Source organism: Odontesthes bonariensis, chromosome 12 (assembly GCF_027942865.1).
Source record: "Odontesthes bonariensis isolate fOdoBon6 chromosome 12, fOdoBon6.hap1, whole genome shotgun sequence".
NCBI lineage: Eukaryota > Metazoa > Chordata > Actinopteri > Atheriniformes > Atherinopsidae > Odontesthes > Odontesthes bonariensis.
In genome coordinates, this window is record NC_134517.1 from 31,371,465 (window position 1) to 31,392,873 (window position 21,409).

Here is a 21,409-nt window from a genome sequence, read left to right on the forward strand (position 1 = left end):
TACGAGTGACAGTCCACAGCTATCGACATCAGAAAGTTTGTGACTGTTTACTCAAGTTCTGCCTCATGAGACTGTGTATATCAGAGGCACAATTCACCATTGAAGATCTGTTGTTCAGTTGCCTTTAATCACAAGTAACGAATATCTTTAGCATTAAATGCAAGAGGTAAAACATGCGGTATTTTCTATTTCAAAAGGTGAATTTTGTGAAAAGTTTGACTTTTGATTTTATATCCAAATGTAAAATGTAGAGTTTTTCATTTAAGAAGATAAAATTTCATTTTAATTTAATCTTAAGCCACTTTATTAACCTATAATGAGTTTTAACATATCTCATTACACTACGTCCTTATCTCTCGTCTTCCGTCTGTATCACTTAACCTGTCTCTTACTCCCCACACCTGCAGCTGTGCTCCTATTTTGGCATTTTTCTTTCAGATTGAACATTTGCCCTGTTGTCTCACATTTGGCTGGCAGAGACTGATAATGGCTCTGCCCTTTTGTTTGCATGTGTTACAGTTTGCCTCTTCAGGCCAGGCAAGAGGTGAGGAGAAAGATGCTGGCTTGTTGCTGCCGCTGCTCTGTTTATGTTTGGGCTTCTTTGTGCTTCCCTCTGCCATGAGGAGACACACAAAAAGAAAAACCTCCTATCTCATGCAGTCGAGCACAAGTGGATGAGCAAAACATGGGCAATTTTCCACTTGGGTGTCCCTCTTGCCTCGATTTGAGGCAGTTAATGCTCATCCCTTCTTCTATAGCGAGAGAAATTGGAGGTCTTTTTGCTCTGGGCGATCAACTGCTTCAGAAAGGCGATCATGAAATCATCATCTAAGGCGTTTTTCTCTGTTGTATAACACTTGTTACAGCCGCCCTACTTCTCAGGGTAAAATGCAAGCTCATATTATTAAAGTCTAAGCTGTGTCCACAGCCTGTCAGAAGTCCTTGTCTTTCATAGAAGAAGAAGACTCCAGAGCAACATAAAACAGTTTCCTCAGCTGTGTTTAATCTATTTAACTTTTTTTCTGCCTCTATTAATCATTTCTTAAACTTATTACTGAATCTAAAACATCCTGATGGCAGGGGACTCCAAACAGCAGAGTTATTCCCAGTTGGACTGCCCGTTAGTCCAGAAAAATCCACAATCAAATCAGAAATTTGTTTCAGTTACCATAAAGGTTTCATCCATGATGCTGGACACATTACAGACAGACAGAGATAGCAGCAGACTGGTGAATAAATGTACGTCAAATAAGCATTACCTTTTACTAATGAGCCATTAAGTGAGGATGGCACTCTGGCAGGTCAATCAGAAGCTTTGTCATGATGAACACAAAGGACACGAAATGCCCTTCTTGAACTGAGTCATAGACCATCTATAGTCCACGTTCAGTTACTGGAAACAATGGCGGTAGAGCTGCTCTTTCGAGAAAACTTCCACAGTGGGACTGCTGATCTGCAGCCTTATTTTTTTTTATCATTTTCAATGTGCTGCAGTTCCCTGCATTGGACGGGTTGGTTAGGCTTAAGCTCTCATTTTCTATTGATTAGGGCTGAGCGACGATTAAAATTTTTTATCTAATTAATCACACGATTTCCCTGATTAATTGCATTTGTACGCAAAATCCAAAAATGAATCCAAAGTGTATAGCTTTTAGCATTTAGTTTTATTTTAAATGTGCTGCCATATGAATGAAAGTGCCATAACATTTGTTGCGCAAACACACTTTTAACATCAGCATCTTTCTGTGGTTTTTATGTAGAAGCCTCGCTCCACTGTCTGTTTCCTTGAATGACTTGCTGCAATCAGTTGTGTGTTTTGCCTTTAACTGATATTTTAGACTGGAACTACTACGCTGAGAAGACAATTCAACTTGGCAGTGTTTACAGATGACTTTGGTTCTGTCGACTCCGCCGTCTGGAAGAACTTTAAAATGAAAATGGCCGAGTAAAAGTTCCGTACCCTTCTCCATGTTTGGTGGATCCGCCGATTACTTTCTTTTCCAGCAGACAGCAACAGACTTTTACAAAATAAAAGCCTGTGAGCAACAGACTTTTACAATAATAAAATAATAAGGGGTGGTCCGTGGCGTAGTGGGTTGAGCAGGTGCCCCATGTGCAAGAGGCTATAGTCCTCGCTGCAGCTGGCCCCAGTTTGAGTCCTGCATTGGACGGCCCTGTGTTGCGTGTCGTTCCCCCTCTCTCTGCCCCCTGCTTCCTGTCTTTCTGAACTGTCCTATCCATTAAAGGAACAAAAGCCCCCCCCCCAAAAAAAATCTGAATTAATGCGCGATAAAATATTTATCGGCGTCAAATAATTAACGAGTTAACGCAATAATAAACACATTAACTTGCCCAACCCTACTGTTGATACTTACTTGTTCCTATCAAGAATCAGGAGATATATATGATACCAGTGCAAATTCCACTGGTCCTTTTTGGGGACAACTAATTATTGGAGCATCTAAATCATCCAAATGTCACAAGAGTATGAAACAACTTTTAGAATGTTGAACAGGTATGAAGTGAACATCTCAAGCTTTGCAACTTCATCAGCAGGTAAAACCACATCCACATTTTTCATGTAGGGTGGCCGTGGCTCAGTGGTTAGAGTCGGTCGTCCAATAATCGGAAGGTTGGCGGTTCGATTCCCACTCTCGCCACTCAAAGAAGAAGATTGGTGGAACTGATAGCTGGAGGGGTGTCAGTCCACCTCCTTGTCACAGCTGAGGTGCCCTTGAGCAAGGCACCGTACCCCCATGCTCCCCGGTCTCGCCCCTCCATACATCTCTGACATACTGTCCTTTTACACCCCTACCTGTTCCCTCAGGTCAGCTGACTCCAAACTCCTGAAAATTCCACCTCCCCCACCAAAAAAGATTGGTGAAGCCGCATTTGAGTTTTACGCACCCAAAAAATGGAATTCCCTCCCCTTGCATATTAGAACAGCCCCCTCTGTGGACACTTTTAAGAAACAGCTCAAAACACATCTTTTTACACTTGCATTCCCTTAGCTGCCGTCATTCGTCTATCAACACTCTTTTTTTTTCTGTTCCCCGTTGTTTTTTAGTCAATTTGTGTGAAATTTGTTTAATCTCTGTATTGGTTTTTAAATATTTATTTTAATAAGTTTGATTTTAATTTTCATTACCTTTTTTTTTTTTTTTTAACCTTATTTCTTGTGTCACTGTGCTCTATTCTTTGTTGCTTTTAATTTGTTTTTTTTAATTCTTTTATTGTTAGAGCACTTTGAGCTGCATTCTATGCATGAAAATGTGCTTTATAAATAAAATTATTATTATTATTATTTATTCATGGCTGCCCACTGCTCCAGGTTGGCATCTGTCTCTGAGTGTGTGACCCTGTGCATGTGTGTGTCAGCAGGTGCCAACCTGGATGGGTTAAAAGCAGAGGGCAAATCTACCTTTGGGTATAAATAAAAGTCACCTTACCTTACCTTAGCCTGTTGGTAAAATAAAAGGCATACATGTCCCAAACAAACTTAGGAAATGCTGAAGCAATTTTTTTTTTTATATGTATTTATATTGTAGTTTGATCCATTTTCTAAACCCACCTCATCTGAGGGTCTCAGGGGGGGCTTGAGCCTATCCCAGCTGCCAGTCAGGCGAGAGGCAGGGTACACCCTCCACCTGCCACAAGTTCATAACAGTGCCAACACAGAGACACACAGGATATACAACTAAACATGTTGACTCCTATGGTCGATTTGGAATATCCAATGAATGTATTAGAAAGTTATTAGACTGTGGGAGAAAGCTGGAGGATACACACAGAAGAGTGTAGGGGGCTTTGCTGTGATTGCAGTGACTACCACCACCACCCTACCATGCAACCCAGTTTAATCTAACTTTGTGACATCTTTCATTTTCTATAAGACCAGAGCTGTTATGTCCTCAAGCCAGAGCGTATAATGCGTGTCAAAACACCCCATGTCATAGGACACAACGTCTCAAACAGCCACTTCTGTCAGGTCAGTGCTTCTGGTGTTCATCTACAGTCTTCAAGTGTAGCAGAGAGAAAAAAATATATAAAGATAGAGATGCACGACTGATCAGAAAAACAACCAGCATTACAATTAGGCTGCACGGTGGTGTGGTGGTTAGCACTGTTGCCTCACAGCAAGAAGGTTCCAGGTTCAACACCCAGCTGGGGCCTTTCTGTGTGGAGTTTGCATGTTCTCCCCGTGTATGCGTGGGTTCTCTCCGGGTACTCCGGCTTCCTCCCACTGTCCAAAAAAATCATGCATGTTAGGTTGACCATCTGCTGGTGGTGGTCGGAGGGGGCGCCGGTGCATGGCAGCCTCGCCTCTGTCAGTGTGCCCCAGGGCAGCTGTGGCTACAATCCAGTAGTCTGCCACCATCAGCATAGCACTTTGAGATTCTGTATGAAATGAAAAGTGCTTTACAAATGTAATTGATTAATCCACTGGGAGTAAATCAGAACAGGAGCATATTTAAGCACTCAGCTAGAAAACAGACACGTCCTGAGTTGTTTGTCTCCTTTTGGTGTTGTCATCATAAACTATAAGAACTCTTTGTATGTGTACAAATCAACAGTGAACCTCATGTCACAGCACCGGTGACCTCGTGTTGATATCACCAAGTGTAATCATCACATATTAGCCTACAAACTGAACTAAATATATGAAGGGATTTCTGAGCTTTAAGTAACAACCAAAGTGAACCCGAAAGGGCCAAATGTGCACAACTGATGTTACAAAAGATGAACTCTTGTGAGCCAAACAGGGTTATAATGGTACACAAAATGGTTTATAGATGATCATGAGTGCAAGACATATTAAAAACATTTTAAACATCAGATTTGATTATGAAGAATTTGAAGAAGCAACTCAAGGAAGAAGTGCAGATTTATCTATAAAACTGGCTGAGAGGAACGTTGCCTTTCTGTCATCCCATTTGAAAGAACTTATTGGAACTCTCATAGGACAAAGTGGAAAGTGTGAAGACATGAATGGATTTTTGACGGTAAATGATTGCTTCACATGGCGTACAGAACTGTGGAAATGTGACACCAAACTGAACATTTTGTATGCTTATTGTGAAGGACTCATCGCCAACATGCACTGTTATGCCAATAATGATGGAACAAACAAACAGACAACCTCTGGTAAGGTTATATTTGAAATGGCCTATGCCAAAACTACAAAAATATGTGTATATATGCAGTATATTGTCATTTATCAACCAACCTAACACTTGTTTTTTGTTGTATAAAAGTGAGATCATTGATTGTTCAGTGTGTAAAATGTCAGAAAACTAGACAAGACACTGTTATTCCCTTCAGTTATTGAACTTATTTGTTTTCCTTCCATCAGTGAAATCGAAAACGTTTTAAAAACTCAAATGAGTATTGAATGCTTTGAAATCCGTGGAAAATAGTCAAGCTGTAATAGAATAAACTCTAATAAGATTAATTTTGGTATTCAAGCTTAAAGGAATTGATGTTAACCATAATTCAAATAAATCAACTCATTTTTCATGCTCCGGAGTTCTGATCAGAGGGAAAAATTACACCACCAACAAGATATCAAATAGAAGATTATAGAAGCCAGCAGCACAATTTGGCTCCCATGCAAGGTGCGATCTAGTTAATGTTGATTTGTATAGTTTTTCTGTCCTAATCATCACGTCATTCTTGATCTGCATATTGTGAGGTGCTAGGGACAGTGCATGCCTCTGAAGGCCTCCTGGCTTGCTTTGTTTCGGAGTGACAGCCTTGAGGACCATTTATGTGTGAATGTTTGGGTGCTTACATCGTGCAGAGCGGTGTGCATACTGCAGCTGCTGTTTCAGTCACTTAGGAACGTGATGAGGTGAAATAACAAATAGCTCTCTGTCTGTTATGTGATTTCTGCTATATTTACATCTGTTGCTTGATGACATGATTTATCGTACTAATCATTCACTGACTTTGTCTAATAACAAAACAATTACCTCGATGATAACATTAAGACGGCACCAGTGGTATGATATCTCACCATAAGGACATGAAACTGAGACAAGAAAAGATGCAGTCTCAACTGTTGCCTGAATGACACCAACAGATATTGCATGAAATGACAATAAAATCATTATTCTGCTGCTGTTACAGCAATCTCGCTTCTGGTTTCAGTTTTTCCAGAAGGTAATGATCCTGCCGCAGGGATCTCTTCCCATTCAGCTGCATTCATCCCTCTGCGAGGGAAGCCTGGAACACTATTGTTGGGCGATAAGGGTTGGCTCACAGTGTGCACTACTGCTCATTCAGGTGGACATGTCAAGGCACCGTTCATGCTCCATGATGATATCCTATTAATAACATTGTCCTTGTGAAGTACTGAATCTGTTTTTTGTCTGCTGGATGGAAAAATAAGAAAACTGTTGGCAAACAAGTGGCAAGTCACTGTCACTCTAAAATTTAAAGTTACATTTAAATTTCTTTCTTCCTTTTTATTAAGTTTTACCAAAGTTTTATCCCTCAGATAGAATGTTAGTCTTAGCACTACTTTTCCAAAAAACACTTTCAAATTAATTTTAAATAAACACTCAATTCCTCAAATGCGCTCGAATATCCAACGACATACAAACATTAAACTCACACTGTCCGAGGCAACAGCTCCACTAAGCTCTTAACTATGCAGGACGCAACTGTGAAGTATATTGTAGCTCCATATCCATCGTAAGCACCATAAGTTCCTAATCCCCTCCCCTGAATCAACACAGAGGGGCTGCAAATCTTTTGATATAAGTCTTGCTATCTTGTCTGTGATGGCATTTTTACAAGCAGCTGACAAAGAAGCTACTGGGACTGACAGTAGCTAATGTTCACCCACTGGTACGTGGGGAATCCGCTGCTTCACTTGGGTGGATAACAAAGTAGCAGGGGACTCGATTTGTTGTCGCTGCAGAGTGAAAGAGCTGGTTTGCAACAACAGAACTGTCTTTGTTCATTACTACATCATTTACAGCATAAAATCTAAAATACTTCCAAAGTCTGCTTCTCAGATTAATACGTGTCATGCTTTCTTAGGAGGGCTTTGCTCGCTAGTTTTCTCCATTTTAACAATGTAGCAAAAACTGAATTAGCAACATTAGCTTCTTTTACTACCAAGCTGATACAGGAGCACCCTTTGCTGAATCACAAGGCAGACTACTTCTGTTGGTCTTATACATCTTTGTACAGCCTATGGTCTTAAACACTTGCAGACAGTAGTTTTGAATTGGCTTCACGTTGGACCAACACATTGTCTGAGTCTGCACAGAGAATGCCACATGCACACGTTTGAGGAGGTGTAACACTCCGCTTAGTCTTATTTTATCCTGCTATGTACCACAAATTGCAGCTGAAAGTGACAAATATGCACACATTTCTGCGTCAGACCATTTAATAAAGCAAAACCGCTGGATGTCAAAAAAAAAATTGCATTTAAATGATAACGAGGTGATATGGGGTTAAACTCCAAATAGTTATTTTCCTACTGCTGAAGCAAATTGCAAAGTATCATGCGATTAGATTATCATATGTTGGCAAAACTGAGAACCCTGCTGAGAACATCTGTGGTGTGATAAGTACGGCAAAGGGAAGCAATGTGAGTTCTTGTTTGTTTTGGCAGGATGCTGCGTGTATAAAATGGATGTTTCCAACATCTTATTTGAATTTTAATAATATCTGATAAATTGATGTTGGGGTTAGCTTTGCTTATTCCTTGTATACATAGTGGAAGATACTTTGGAAACACTGCTCAGATAGAAGATATTTCAGAACCTAACATCGCTGTCAGAGTCTATTTTGCTGGGGAACCTTCCTAACTGAGTGAAATGACTCATAAGTATTTAAATGGCAGCCATGATTAGAGCTGTTTGAATTCTCCCACAATTCCCTGCAGCCACTAGCCTGGCTGACGCGTCCACATCTCGATGAGATGGTGGTCTGGGAACTAGGTGTGCATTTTCTCGTATTTGAGGCGTGGTTTACGAATGCTTAGAGCCGTTTATTGGGCGCTACGAATGTCTATCAAATGGCGTCTGGTTCTTCCCATGCTGCTTTGCGCGCGATTCATAGCCAATTGTATCACTTATACCAGATGACGTATGTAGAGCAACAGAAATTCGACGAGGCAATGAAATCTTTCAACGCCAAACGTTGCTCTTTTTTAAAAGTAAACTTGCGTTCTAAGCTACTTAAAACACTTTCTAAGGCTGCATCGAACGGTAACGTTGTGTCCGCTGCCATGTTGGATTAACACTCTACAAGCTTCGGTGTCGCGCATAGACGTCGTCCTCGTCTTGCTGCCCCCCCGTTCTGTGATTGGTTCCCTAACTCAGGCAAAAATAAGGGCGGTGGTTTCCAGGCTGCCTTTACAGTGTGAATGAAATCGCGCGCAAAGCAGCATGGGAATTCCCAGGCTATGCAGCCACAGCTGTCATTGCGACACTCTTTTATCTTCTACCAGTTGTGCTGACTGTGATCCATAAGGATAAACTGTCTGAGTGTGAGCAACCTGTCACAACATTATCTTTTGCTTTTGTAGTCATGAGCCTTGGTGATGAAATAATACTGTATATATGCTCTAATATCATATGTATAAGCACAACTTTGTGTAACAATGCGATAATATTGCAATAGAAGAAGTATCTAAAGCACTTTTTGTAGAGTATTTATAGGACATATATAGGACCTATTAAAAAAAGACTAAAGAGGCTAATTTATTTGACTATTTGACAAAACTCATGATCTGTAAAAACCTATTTTATTGTGTTCCTGTAAAACACGTTCCCTTCTGCCTCCAGTGCTTCATTGTTAGTCTCTGTATTTGTGTGTGTGTTCATGGATTTAAGAATATTTCTTGCTCTTTGCTGTCAGCAGCTGGCACACCTGCGCTTCATTAGCTCATCAGCTCATCAGCTCCAGCAGTATTTTACACTGTCTCTCATTCAGTCACATTGTTCTGTCAACCATGGTGTTAACATGCATTCTCAGACTGCTGATTTGTGTTCAGGGGGTCTTTCTTTTTGGGAATTGCGTCTGACCGATTGTATTTCCCTTGTGTCTCAGACAATCCCCGGCCTGCCAGCATGCATACTCTGCTCAACAAGGCCATCTACCTTCCTGTCCATTCTCATTTAAAGCCCCAAATCAACCTCTTCCCTCCCCGTTATCATTCACAGCTCTATTCCCATACCTGCTCAGTCACAGGTTAACTTAAATGACTCTTCTCTCACTGGAATGGCTGTCTCTGATCAGACTGCCTGCAGAACCTTTCATCTTTCGGCACTCCACCTGCTACCTTTGAGGTTACAGATTGTGAGTCACAGCACCATCATCACCATTTTCTTCAGATATCAACTTTTTTTTTTGGAGTTGGGATTATATAACTGTTACAAAGAAGTAAGGATACCAAAGTTTAAAAAAAGTTCTATAACTTAGAGATAACCTTAGCTGAGCATTAAAAATGGACATATGAATGCTGTTTGTCTTCATACAAGATCATTTTATTTAATCATATATCATGCAGTAATCACTTGTTTCAAACTCCAGAGATGTATATTTGGATCAAGATTTGATCACTTGGAAATTTGCAGAAGCAACAGATTACACCCATAAAAGGGAAAATCCTGAAGTTTTCATGACAAAAGTGCTGTTGTCAACCCCCCCAGACGCTAAAGTGATGATGAGGACTTTAACCATGAAACAGAAGTAAAAAAAAAAAAACTCACAAGGAGGGACAATATTAGCATTTGAAATTAAGATTTATTGGTATGATATTTGGTCATTAATGTGGAACTCAAGAGCAGAGAATTGACAGCACTGGAACACACCAATTTTAATTGTAGAACAGAAAAGTAGGATGAGGATTTTGAAATCAAGATAAAGAATAATCAAGGACATGGTAATCCTCATTGATATACCAAGTCTAGCCGGATCAACATTGTGTGCCTGCACATATTTTCTTCTTTTGCAGACATTTAAGTTAAGTTTCCATTCAAATAAAGCTCTAATCAATTAATCTGTCAAAATGATTAGATGGTGATAAGAATTCTCAAGTGGGCATCTTGAAACCACTGCAGAAGAAACCTTTCAAAAGATTCTCTGCTTTACGTGGAACTGAAAAGACATGCATGTAAAAGGTAAAGCGCAGTTGTACCTGCATTCAAAGGCAGAGCTGTTGCTGAGGTCACTGCCAATGCAAAAAAGACTCGTGTGGTTGAAAAGAAAGCCCTTATTAAATGGCGGAAAGCGGAAATGAGTAGCTTTAAGTACTTGATACACCAATGCTGGAAGGACATACAACGACTTGATGCAGTACAATTTTATTGAGACACAAAGAGCAAAGAGTTCCTCCAACATCTAAAGTGCCGTGTTTAACTACTGCTCTTTGCAAATGAATGAATTTCTCCTTCATCCTATCATCCTTCTGAAATTTAAGTAGACAGGCCAGGTTCTGTACACTCCGACAGCCATGGAATCTCATTTCCATGATGAAGGCAGGCCAGTCAGATACACATTTAAAGGACTTGACTGGCTTGTTCAAGGCTAAGCTTTGAAGGCTTTTTGTAACATTAAAGTGCTTGGGATTGGGTTGTCTTTTGCTTGTGTTAAATATGTCCATCATGGAGCCCTGATTTCAAACCTGTCCTAAAAGTCCCGAACAGCTTGAGCAACCAATCAGAACCTGTAATGATAGTTCATAAAAGTGTATAAAAACATTTTTTAATTCAAGAGTAGCCCAAAATGCTAAAAAACAAACAAACATTAGCATACGCACAGTAGCAATAGCTGGTGAACAATTTATTTACAGTTAATAAAGTATCCAGTAATTCACCCTGAAGTCTTGCTGCTTTTGGAAAACAATGAAAAAAAAAAAAGAAATCGAAATAAGCAAAGAAAAGCTTGACTGTTTTCCAGGGAATTGAAAAGTGAGTGATGTAATACATATTAACAAATGAACGATACCTAATGTTTAATTAGTACAGCATATCCCAGTTTCAGTAAGTAGGACCATCTTTTGTGTAACATGTTGTGGCGATACGGTAAGTTTTGGATCCTTTGGACAATAGCAGAAGAGCTTATTGAAGAGACAGACACAGATGTTGATTAGTATGTCGCTTTCAGCCTCAGTTCAGCAGGTTTGATGCACGTTGGCTGCGTTTGGTGCACCGAGAATCAGTCTTCCTCTGAAATCCATTCAATAGTTCTTTAGAGATTTCAGCCTGGACCGCTGCGGTGGAAAAACCGACAACTGACAAAACGACATTGACATCCATCAAGTCTTTGTTGAGACATGTAACTGCTTCATGCAGCAACCCTGACTGCTCTTACAAGGTATTAGGTAGACTCTTTCTCAAGTGCTTCAGACCGTCTAAAAAGATTAATAAAGCCTTATATAAGCACCACTATTTCTATCTATAAGTCTGCTGTTTATTATTCAAGTTGGCCAATTAGCCAAGTTTCTGATTCGGCCAGTTTTGTGGTTCCTAAACTAGTCACAATGAGATCTCTTCTTTCAAAACAGCTCTACCATTCACAATTATTACATAATTGGAATAAATAGAAATGTGCTGTGCTGAACTGTCTGACAAATTTGGAATTAACTATTCTATGTGGCAAATTAATATAGTCCCTTAATCTGTTCAAATAAATCTTATAGAGCAAAATGTTTGTCAGAGCCAGGGACAGTTTTCTGTTTCAGATGGTCGTTAAATGAGCATCATCAACAAATTCTAGTCAAGTGGAACTCTATTTGAGCTCTTTAAAGACTGAGATGAGTGTCAGGAGGATTGTGTACGGTGATAAAGTGAATCAGTCACTCAACTCCGTTTTGACAGAACATCCTGAGGGAAAGCATGACAAAGACGAGGCAGAGATGAGGAGAAACAAACCAAAACGTCACATAAAGAAATGCATCAGACTACTGTGATTTCATGTGAGATAGACAAAAATCAAGCATTATTCCACTGGGTCCACACAGCCACAATGCTACGTCAATCCCAAACCGATCAAGAGGCTTAAATTGTTTGTTTAAGACATATTTGTACAATGGAGCTAAATCTCTCAATCATTGCTGGGCCATCTGCCAACATACCCAAAAACAACAGGATTCTCAACAGACATGCATGTAATAAACCTGTGCATATCTACACCACATATATGACCATACCTCCTCACTGAGAAGCAGTGACTCAATGCTCATTCAAAAAAAATGCCACTCAAAACTAAGATGCCATAGATGTACCCTGTTAGTAGTAAAGAGAAAATGTTGTTTCAGTGAAGGTTTTAAGGTCGGATATTTCCATTTCTGGCTAAACCAATAGTCAGCAGCCGTGCCAGCTGCTGTTTGAGGTAAACTGCTGTGGATGGCAATGTGTTCACAGAGACAGTGCTAACAGGCTTTACTCGGCATGGGTGGATTAGGAGACAATCATCCCCTGGGTCCAGACGTGAAAGACCCCCAACTCGTCTGCATAGGCAGAAACACTAGCTGAGAGTGATGCTAAACAATTTTCAGCCACTTTTAGTGTCTTTTAAGTCATTCATTATAATTTCATGTTTCTTTGCAGCTGCTTTACATCTTACTGTTGTTTCTTTGTTGTTGTTTCGCCCCGTGTTGTTGTTAAATGGCATCTCAAATTATTTGTATCTGTGTCTGTTACATGTCTTTGTTGTCACTTTACACCTCAGGGTATTCACTTTGCAGCTTTATGATCTTTATGATTTTTCTTTTTTTCGTCTTTTGTATGTAGGTTATGGATTTTTTAGCATCTTTGCTTTCCTATGGAGTCATTTTGCTTAACCTATGGTCATTATTCATACGACTGCCACAATAATGAGAAATAAGTTTAAATAAACCAGTTAACTTGTAAAAAAGTTAAAGACATAAAAGTGTTCATATACAAAAACAAGGTGAGACTGCAAGTCACAAGGTGCATTTTGGTTCTAATCCCAGTTTTTTTTGGTCAGAAACTAAAGATTATCTCCAAAGAACAGCTTACAGAGAATGACTCATTGATTCTGCTAGAGCTCTGACTGACATCTAAGAGTAGTTTTTCTCCATGGCAATGGTGCCCAAAGCCTTTGGATATCAAGTTATTGTACATAAGCTTTTTTGTCGAAGAGATGGAAAAATCATGGCTATTAAGAAACAAAGTTGGAATTGAAACTATTAAGACAGGAATATCTGTCCAATGAAAGAACATTTAAAGGACTTTAATTTAGGAATGCTTACATTAAATGCTGAGTTCCAGCTATTTAGCGTAGTCAGTGTAAAGGGCCAAACACGAGCAGATTAAAACAGGGTTTCATTACACAGAACCACAAATTGAGGATAATAAAGACCCATTCATATGTTTTGCAGTTTCATTGAGCTGTCATTCATTATCAGGCACTCCTGCAACTAAAGACATGATCTTTTGTTACTTATTGGGAGAAGCAGGTTATATATTCACAATCCATTTTGTGAAACCCACATTTTTTGCTTTAATCTCACTATTACTACATGCACATCATGTGTGCTCTCATAACCTTATTAGTGACTCCATTAATAGTTAAATACCTATCACGGTTCATCTCTTCATCTCCCTCTTTTTGACATCTGTCACGTTGAGTTTTTTGAGGTCACTCATCTCTCTGATCAGCATGACCTCTCACTTGGTAACAATGTAGTTTGCTTTCTGAATTAGTGAACACATCTGAAATCCATGTGAGAATGTGAGAAAATAATTGTAGTGTGTGTTTATCTTGTTTGGTGTGGCTAATGAGTTCTTTTGTCTTCTCATAAAACAGCGGGGGAAAGCGAGCAAAGAGCACTAGAGTTCATTCTTTTGGAAGCGCTCTCCCTTCTTACTAATTCACTGCGCTGCTTCTCATGCAAATGAATTTGCCACTTTGGTTTTAAAGCTTCTTATGTGAGCAGTGGCTCACAGAGAGGTAAGGGAGCGAGGATCGGTGAGAGAGGGGCAACAATGAAGGATGTGTGTGTGGGAGAATGGTTTCAGAGAGATCAGCAGACAGAATGAGCAGGAGCAGAGGAAACTGGCAGCTTCATGCAGCAACAATCCAAAGCCACCTGATCCTCCAGGAGAATGACAGGAGTGCTCACATAAGAGAAGAGGGCAGTTACAAAGGTTCTGCAGGTGCCGTTTGTCTGGATGTCCATCTCATGATGGATCATGAGACAACAGGCCAGTGGGGACAGACACGTTAACAACCCTCAGACTCTTAGTTAAGCTGTGGTCATTTTGTGTCACTTTTTGTGGCCTTTTTAAAAAAGTTAACCGAACACACTGGCCCTTGGCCCTTTTTTTTGCCTGATGCTTTGGCTTATTGCCAAATACCTGCAAAAACTATTGAACAGAAAATGCATCCTCCACTAAGGCCAATGATGCTCTATAGGTTCTATAAGTTCTTCTATAGCACACGTTCCAAGTCTCAACCAAGTCTCATCAGGCTTGGTAATTGTAGTGTTTAAACTGTACTTTTACAACATCTGTAATGTTCCTCAGTTGTAAGATCAAAGTCTTCTGATTTCAGTTTTAGACAGTTCGGGTTTGACAGTAATGCTGATGTCGGCACTGTCACACTTAAAATTTAAGCCTGTGCTGCCTGCTGTCATTTCAAATGATTTGAATGCCTCCACACTGTAATATATGATGACATGTTCCTGATGAAACTGTGCTGCTGCTGCTGCTGTTGCTGCTTTCTAGTTCAAACCTGCTCCAGATGATGACTTTCAAGTAAAAATCAAAGGCCTTTGACACCTGGAAGGATATTAGACCTGAGTACAGGACAGAGGCACTATCAGTGGTGCGTTGCATTTCAATGTTAAACAATGTCTGATGTAATTATACAGATCACACCTTTAAGTCTTGTTTTGTATCACTATACTATAGGCTGTCAGCTGCTCCTGTGCTTCTCTGACTGGGAACTAAAAGTTGGGCGACCTAACCTCACAACTTTTAATTAGCGTTTTGTTGTACAGTTTTTCTTACCTACCTCTCTGCTGACATTCTGAACTAATCTGATCCAGTGGCAGTGTGGTATATTGATAAGACGCACACAATATTTCAGTTGTATGCAAGTAAATAAAGGTTTGTAACCAGCTACAGCAGCAAAATGCTGCCAACAGTAATAATAACACTCACAGGGGATGTCTTCTGAGTAAAATTTCAATTTACTTTTCATCTTAAGTCAGTAGTTTTGTCACCTTCTGGATATTTGTCTCTCTCTACCTCACACTAATCATTGGTGTGAGAGTTAAAGTGCTCTTTGTCAGCTTTATATTTGTATTTATGCAAGTTGTGAATGAAGTGAGTAGGTGATGGTATGACAAGCTGGTAAATCTAACTTTCCAGAGGGGAACACATGCAGTATTCATGTGGAGAAATACTGCTACCCCCTCAAATTTGATCAAATGATCATGAACTGGCAAATAATCCACCACGGATGTAGAATTGGTTGGCTTTGGGGAAAATAATGAAGCTGAAAACTGTAGTCTGCTGTGTGGTCCATATGTACAATGAACTTGGAGGTGATGGGGCATGTTGGGCCCCCCAGACCCCCAAAATCTTATCATCATCAAGCCATGACTGCTTATATATACAGTATAACAGCAACATGACCCTGTGGGATCTTTCATTCAACTCTGCACGTTCAACAGACGTCTGTTGTGCCACTTTCTTTTTCCACAGAATCAGCACAGAACAGAATCACCAAATAAACACATTGTCAACAACAGCACTGAACACCTCCTTCACTGCTGCTCTCCATCTGTCCCCCGCCGCCACCACAGAGTCATGCATGATTTCTGGCTTAGGTTGCTGCAAAACAGTTCCAGACACAGGACCAGCCATTTCAAAAGCTAACTTACAGCAACAGTAAGTTGATTTAGCTGATATTTCTTCCCTTTACGTTGCCACAAATATAAACCTCGTCTGCAGAGTGAGTAAAGTCATGAAATAATTGATTTAAAAAAAAAAAACTGTGGAATTAAGATGGATTCGAGTCAGCAACACAACAAATGACTAAACTTAAGAAAGCCCAGTGTGAGTGGCTCTGGATGCTTACCGTAGAGAATGGTCACCATGGAAACCGGCATGACCAAGATGCCGAGGAGCATGTCAGCTACTGCCAGTGACATCAGGAAATAGTTTGTGGCATTTTGCAGTTTCTTCTCCAGGGAGACTGCTAGGATCACCAGAATGTTTCCCATCACCGTGACAGCGATGACAACTAAAATCAGCAGAGCTGCCCAGTTCTTCGGCTGCTCTGAGGTAGCACACTGAGAGCCGTAAACTCCTCCGTTATGGTGCGACCAGTTGTGGGTCATGTCGCTCCCTTGACAACCCAGGTTTGTCGTGTTATTTAGCTCCAGGCCAGATGAAGGCCAGGGGTTGGACTCCAACGCAGAAACAACCCTGACAGTGTTGGAGATCCACTCTGACATGTTACCTCCCCGCAGGTTCATGATGTCAGCTCAGTAACACTGATGATAAACGTCTCTGCTGCTGGACTGCTGCCAGGAAAATGAGTCGGAGTAGGGTAAGAACGTGGAAATAGTGATCATCATTTACCTGTGTTCTGTTATCTTTGTCCAGATGAACAGAAAAAATACATCACTTATTATCCCTTGAGCTATAAACCATAATTCAATACAGCACATCATTGATTAACTCCATCACCTCTGGGGAAACGGAAGCCTCAAACTGAGGTTCAACTCTAGATGTTCACGAGGGGAAATAAAAACAGCAGTCTGCTGATATTAACGCAACAAAAAGAGCTGCTGTTTTATATCAAAGCACAAGGCAATGTGGATGAAAAATGAATTGCTCTGTTAATATCATCACCTATGGCCTTGGAGCAGCAAACAAACAAAAAACAGAAGAGCTCCAGTTGCTCGCAAAATTCAAAACCAAACACTGGACTGATTGTGACTCATGTCTTCACCAAAAAAGCGAAAAAGGACTCTTATCTTCTGATTAAAGAATCCGCTTGAAAGTGGAGCAATGGCCAGTTCAGGTTTATCATCCTTAAAGTCTTGGCTTGTTAAAGCAGCACTCATGTTAGATATGTTGGGTCCATGTGAAGTCTGGGATTTAAAATATCTGAATTTCATCTCATGGTTGAACCAGTTTCCCAGCTGGTCTGTTTCCTTTTAAGCCCAGCACCCTTACAGAGGACGAGGAAACAAGAACCTCTAAATTTGAATCCTGGTCAGTTTGACAAAAGAAATTTTAAATTTGCAGACTTTCAGTTTCCAAAAACTGCAGACTTTCAAGGGTTTAATTACATAGTGTGCGCTGTCTGTCATATGCGTGTGAAAATCCTTGGCCAGCCTTGCCTTCTCATTTTAACTCATCCCTGCACCTGAGAGGCTGCTTCTGCAGCTGACAGAGATGGATGATGAGCATGATGCTATTTGACATGTGTGTCCACGTGTCACTAACTTTCTCCTCTCATTTTTCCTTCACACATTATCGTCAGTTTGTGTTAAGAGAGTCCTTTGAGAATACTCCACTGATCCCTTTTAAGAAAAAACAATGTCAGTCTTTCAGAGATCCTAATATTCCAGTAATATTTTTTCCCACTCTTGCTTGCATAAGCCCTCAGTGGAAAATGTCAGTCACTCTCCATCCACATCTTCCAAGAACCGGCACAGACCACGCTCTTTCACAAACCTTCCTATTTCCCGCTTGGTATACTCCCATGCCTTGCTACTTTTCAAGAAGAAAACAACTAAAAAAAGGAGGAAAAAGAAGTCAGAAGGGGATGAACACCCCGTCTCTTCATCAACCATCAGCAGACTGAAAAGGTTTCATGTGGTTTTCAGGTCGTGAAGTTAAGCCGTCTTCGGTGGTGACTAGGAGCCGAGTGCATCTCTGCTTCAACTCTCCTCTTGCTGCTTCTCACATTCAGCCTCTCTTTCCCTCAGCAGGGATCTCCTGCGCTCTCTCTCTCTCTCTACTGGTACTCAGGGTCTCTCTCCCTCGTACCGTATTGGCTCACTCTTCCTCTCCCCCTCAAGCGTCTCTTGTTCTCTCTCCCATTGTGCCTTTTTCTGTTTTCCAGTCCCCTTTTCTTTGAACCTTCAGGTCCTCTCGTCCGGATCACTTTGATTTCTAAAGGTTTTGCAGGCATGGCCATCCTCAGCTGCAGTAAGACTGAGCCCATCAATCCTGGCAGTTTGAATGTAAACAAGTGTTAAGTAAATACAAAAACAAGGTACATTTGAAAAACAAAAAAAACATCTAGAATGTCCTAAAATGACACTAGACAAGTTGGTGAACCTTAAAATGATGTGCTTCTGAATAATTTGGAGTGCCCTGAGGCTGAGATAACACAGTACACTTCTTTGGTTTCCAGCCCTGCTCCACAGCATTTTGCTTAACGGTCGTCTGACATGCTTGTGGGCTTTTGTTAGCGTCTTTGTGGCCTCCTCAACATGAAAACAAATTCCTGTGTTTGGCTGTGCACGTGCAGGGCTCACACAGAGGCTGTTACATCCCTCAGCTATAGGGGGAGCTAAAGAACAAAGACTTTTCCAAACTCTCCTGTGTTCCTTTAAAGAAACAAGTCAAAACTATGACACTTATTTATTAAGGGAAATGAAAGAATATTACTTATCAGTTGGTAGGAAAAGCTCTGCAAACCTTTGCTTTAAATATCTGGTGTGACTTCCCTGTTCCATAACACTTGCTCTCATCAACAACATACAATCTTTTGAATCGTAGTTTGCTGTTTTGATTTCAAAGAATAACCTGAGATTGTTCTTCATCGAACTATCTGGAAGAATTTTCGGCCATTCTCTGCTCACAGTAACTTTACCTGCAAGCTTCAGGTCCCTCTACAACCTCTCTGTTGGGTTATGGTCGGATATTTCACTTCACAAAGCCTGTTCCTGGACGGTTCTTTGGTAGAAAGAGCTGTGCGCTCAGGGTGAATGTTTTGCTGCATGACCCACTTTCCCAGAAGATTCACTTCAAATACATTTGTTCTGAATTTTGTCCTTCAAAACTCAGAGATAAATTTCAGAAGTCACTCTTCCGTTGAGGATTGCAAGCAGTCCAGGTCAAATACAAAACACAGCCAAATCTTGACACTACCAACACTGTATTTCACAGATGCTCCGAGTTTGTCATGCAGGAATGATGTTTTCATTTAAACAACAAAACCAGACGCGCACACAAAGAGGTCTCATCTGCTCTTGCACCAAAGCAACCCAGGGTTGTGTAACACCCAGGAGTTTATTAGGACTTCTTCAGAGTAGATAACATACATCACATTATTATTTTTTGTATTGTGCATAATGAAAAAAGGACCATAGCTGGTATTCATATGAAAGCAGACACTGCGAGCTCCGCACATGTTTGATATTTCATCCTCTTCCCTGGAAGCTTGACTGATGTTCTTTATGTACATCATTATTTATTTACGATCCTCTCATGTCCACCCGCTCTGGAGGGTTTCTGATGAAGGGTATCTGTTCCTCAACAACCACATTTCCAATGTAGTTCAGTTTTGTTTTGCCCACAGAAGTCATGTTTTACAATATAATACAGCAATATGCTCCTTTATGTTGCTCTGACTTCATTTATCATTCTGAAGTTGTGCCCTGATGCAAGAATTGCTAAGGTTGTTCCACTCTTGCTTCTTTTTTTTTTCTAAGTTGACTCAGCTCATTGAATTGGTATTGAATCCATGATTCAACAATCTAAAGGTCAAACTTGCCAAAACCACACCCACAAGTTCCCACTAAGTTACTTCTGCAGTGATAAAATTACAAAAATAAATCCAGATTCCCTCATAAAACTGTAAACAGACCTCTGCCCTGTTCTGTGTTGAAGTGGCATAGATGAGATTTTCTGGTTGGCAATTGGAACTAATTGCCAAGAGAGCGTAAATAAAAGTGGTAGACTAGAGGGAAGTAAGCTTCAGGTTTGTCCTTGTGGCTGGCAGAAAGTAACATCAGTTAGAGGCCTTAAAATGCATCAGGGAAGAAAGAGATGTGTGGTAAAAGAAGGGCAGTGTGGCCACATCGATCAGTACTTTTTAAGAAGTCAATCGAGTAAGTCGGATGAAGTCCAGCGGCAGGTAGAAAACCACAGTCCGAAGGATATCAATAACACAGCTATGGAGGTGGATGAGGAGGTTCTAAGAAGGGATGCAGCTGATACTGAGGTGAACAGGCCAGTTAGAGAGAGAAATATGGAGCAGAAAGATAGAGTTAAGTGGCCTAGGGCAAATAGTTACAAAGAATGGGAGGCAGTCAATAAAGATTTGTCAATAATATTGGGTAGGTTAGGAGGAAATGCAAGCGATAGGCTAGAGAAGATGGGAGATATAATTTATTCCTATGGTGTAGAGAGATTTGGGGTGCAAGATAGAAAGAGGGTTGAAAAAGTACATTTAGGTAAGTCTAGACGGCAAAAAGAGATGGAGAAATTGGTTAAGGAAAGAAGAAATTTAAGAAAGCAGTGGAAAAAAGCTACAGAAGAAGAGAGAGAGGGAATTAATGTTTTGCAGGAAGAACTGAGAGGCAGGCTAGCAATACTTAGAAGGGCTGAATGTCTTAGGAAAAAGAGAAAGAAGAAAGAATATGTAAGGACGGCATTTTATAGGGACCCGTTCAAGTTTGTTAAAGGGTTGTTTAACCAGGAAAAGGGAGGGCAGCTTAAGGCAACAAAGTCAGAGGTGGAAGAGTATCTAAGAAATACATATTCAGATCTTGAGCAGCGTAGAGTAGTAGGCCTTCCACCTGACATGCCACCGTTAGGAGAGATAGCTCATAAGATGGACGTTAGACCACCTAGGTGGAAGGAGGTTGAGGAGGTAGTCAGGCGTGCAAAGGCTTCGTCGGCCCCAGGGCCAAATGGAGTCCCCTACCGGGTTTATAAAAGTGCACCTGATATCCTAAAGTTTTTGTGGAGGCAATTAAGAATAGTTTGGGAGAAACAGGTTATTCCTAGAGCATGGCGTAGGGCAGGAGGCGTTCTTATTCCAAAGGAGAAAGAGTCCTCGGACCTGAGTCAGTTCCGGATGATCTCTCTCCTAAATGTAGAGGGGAAGATTTTCTTTAGTTTGGTTGCACAGAGATTAGCTAGTTATTTAGAAAAGAATAGCTTAATAGATACTACTGTGCAGAAGGCAGGAATACCAGGTTTCGCAGGGTGTTTAGAGCACACTAGCATGATTTGGCATCAGATTCAGACAGCCAAGATTGAGAAAAAAGACTTGCATGTTATATTTCTAGATCTAGCAAATGCATTTGGTTCAGTGCCACATAGCCTTATTTGGGAAGCATTTGAGTATTTTAGAGTGCCTGTAGTAGTGGTTAACTTAGTAAGAGCATATTTTCAAGATATTAGACTGTGCCTAAGTACAGCAGGTTTCACAACAGGTT

General features: G+C 40.6%; 1 protein-coding gene across 1 annotated transcript in view; it reads right to left on the reverse strand.

Moving 5' to 3' along the window:
* htr2aa (5-hydroxytryptamine (serotonin) receptor 2A, genome duplicate a) overlaps nt 1-16,915 on the reverse strand; it is a 63,008-nt gene extending 46,093 nt beyond the window's left edge. Inside the window, exon 1 of the mRNA XM_075478783.1 lies at nt 16,078-16,915. Within this exon, the coding sequence (XP_075334898.1) occupies nt 16,078-16,477 (400 nt within the window). The 5' untranslated portion in view covers nt 16,478-16,915. The remainder of the gene's footprint in view (nt 1-16,077) is intronic.
* Nucleotides 16,916-21,409: the final 4,494 nt, after the last annotated feature.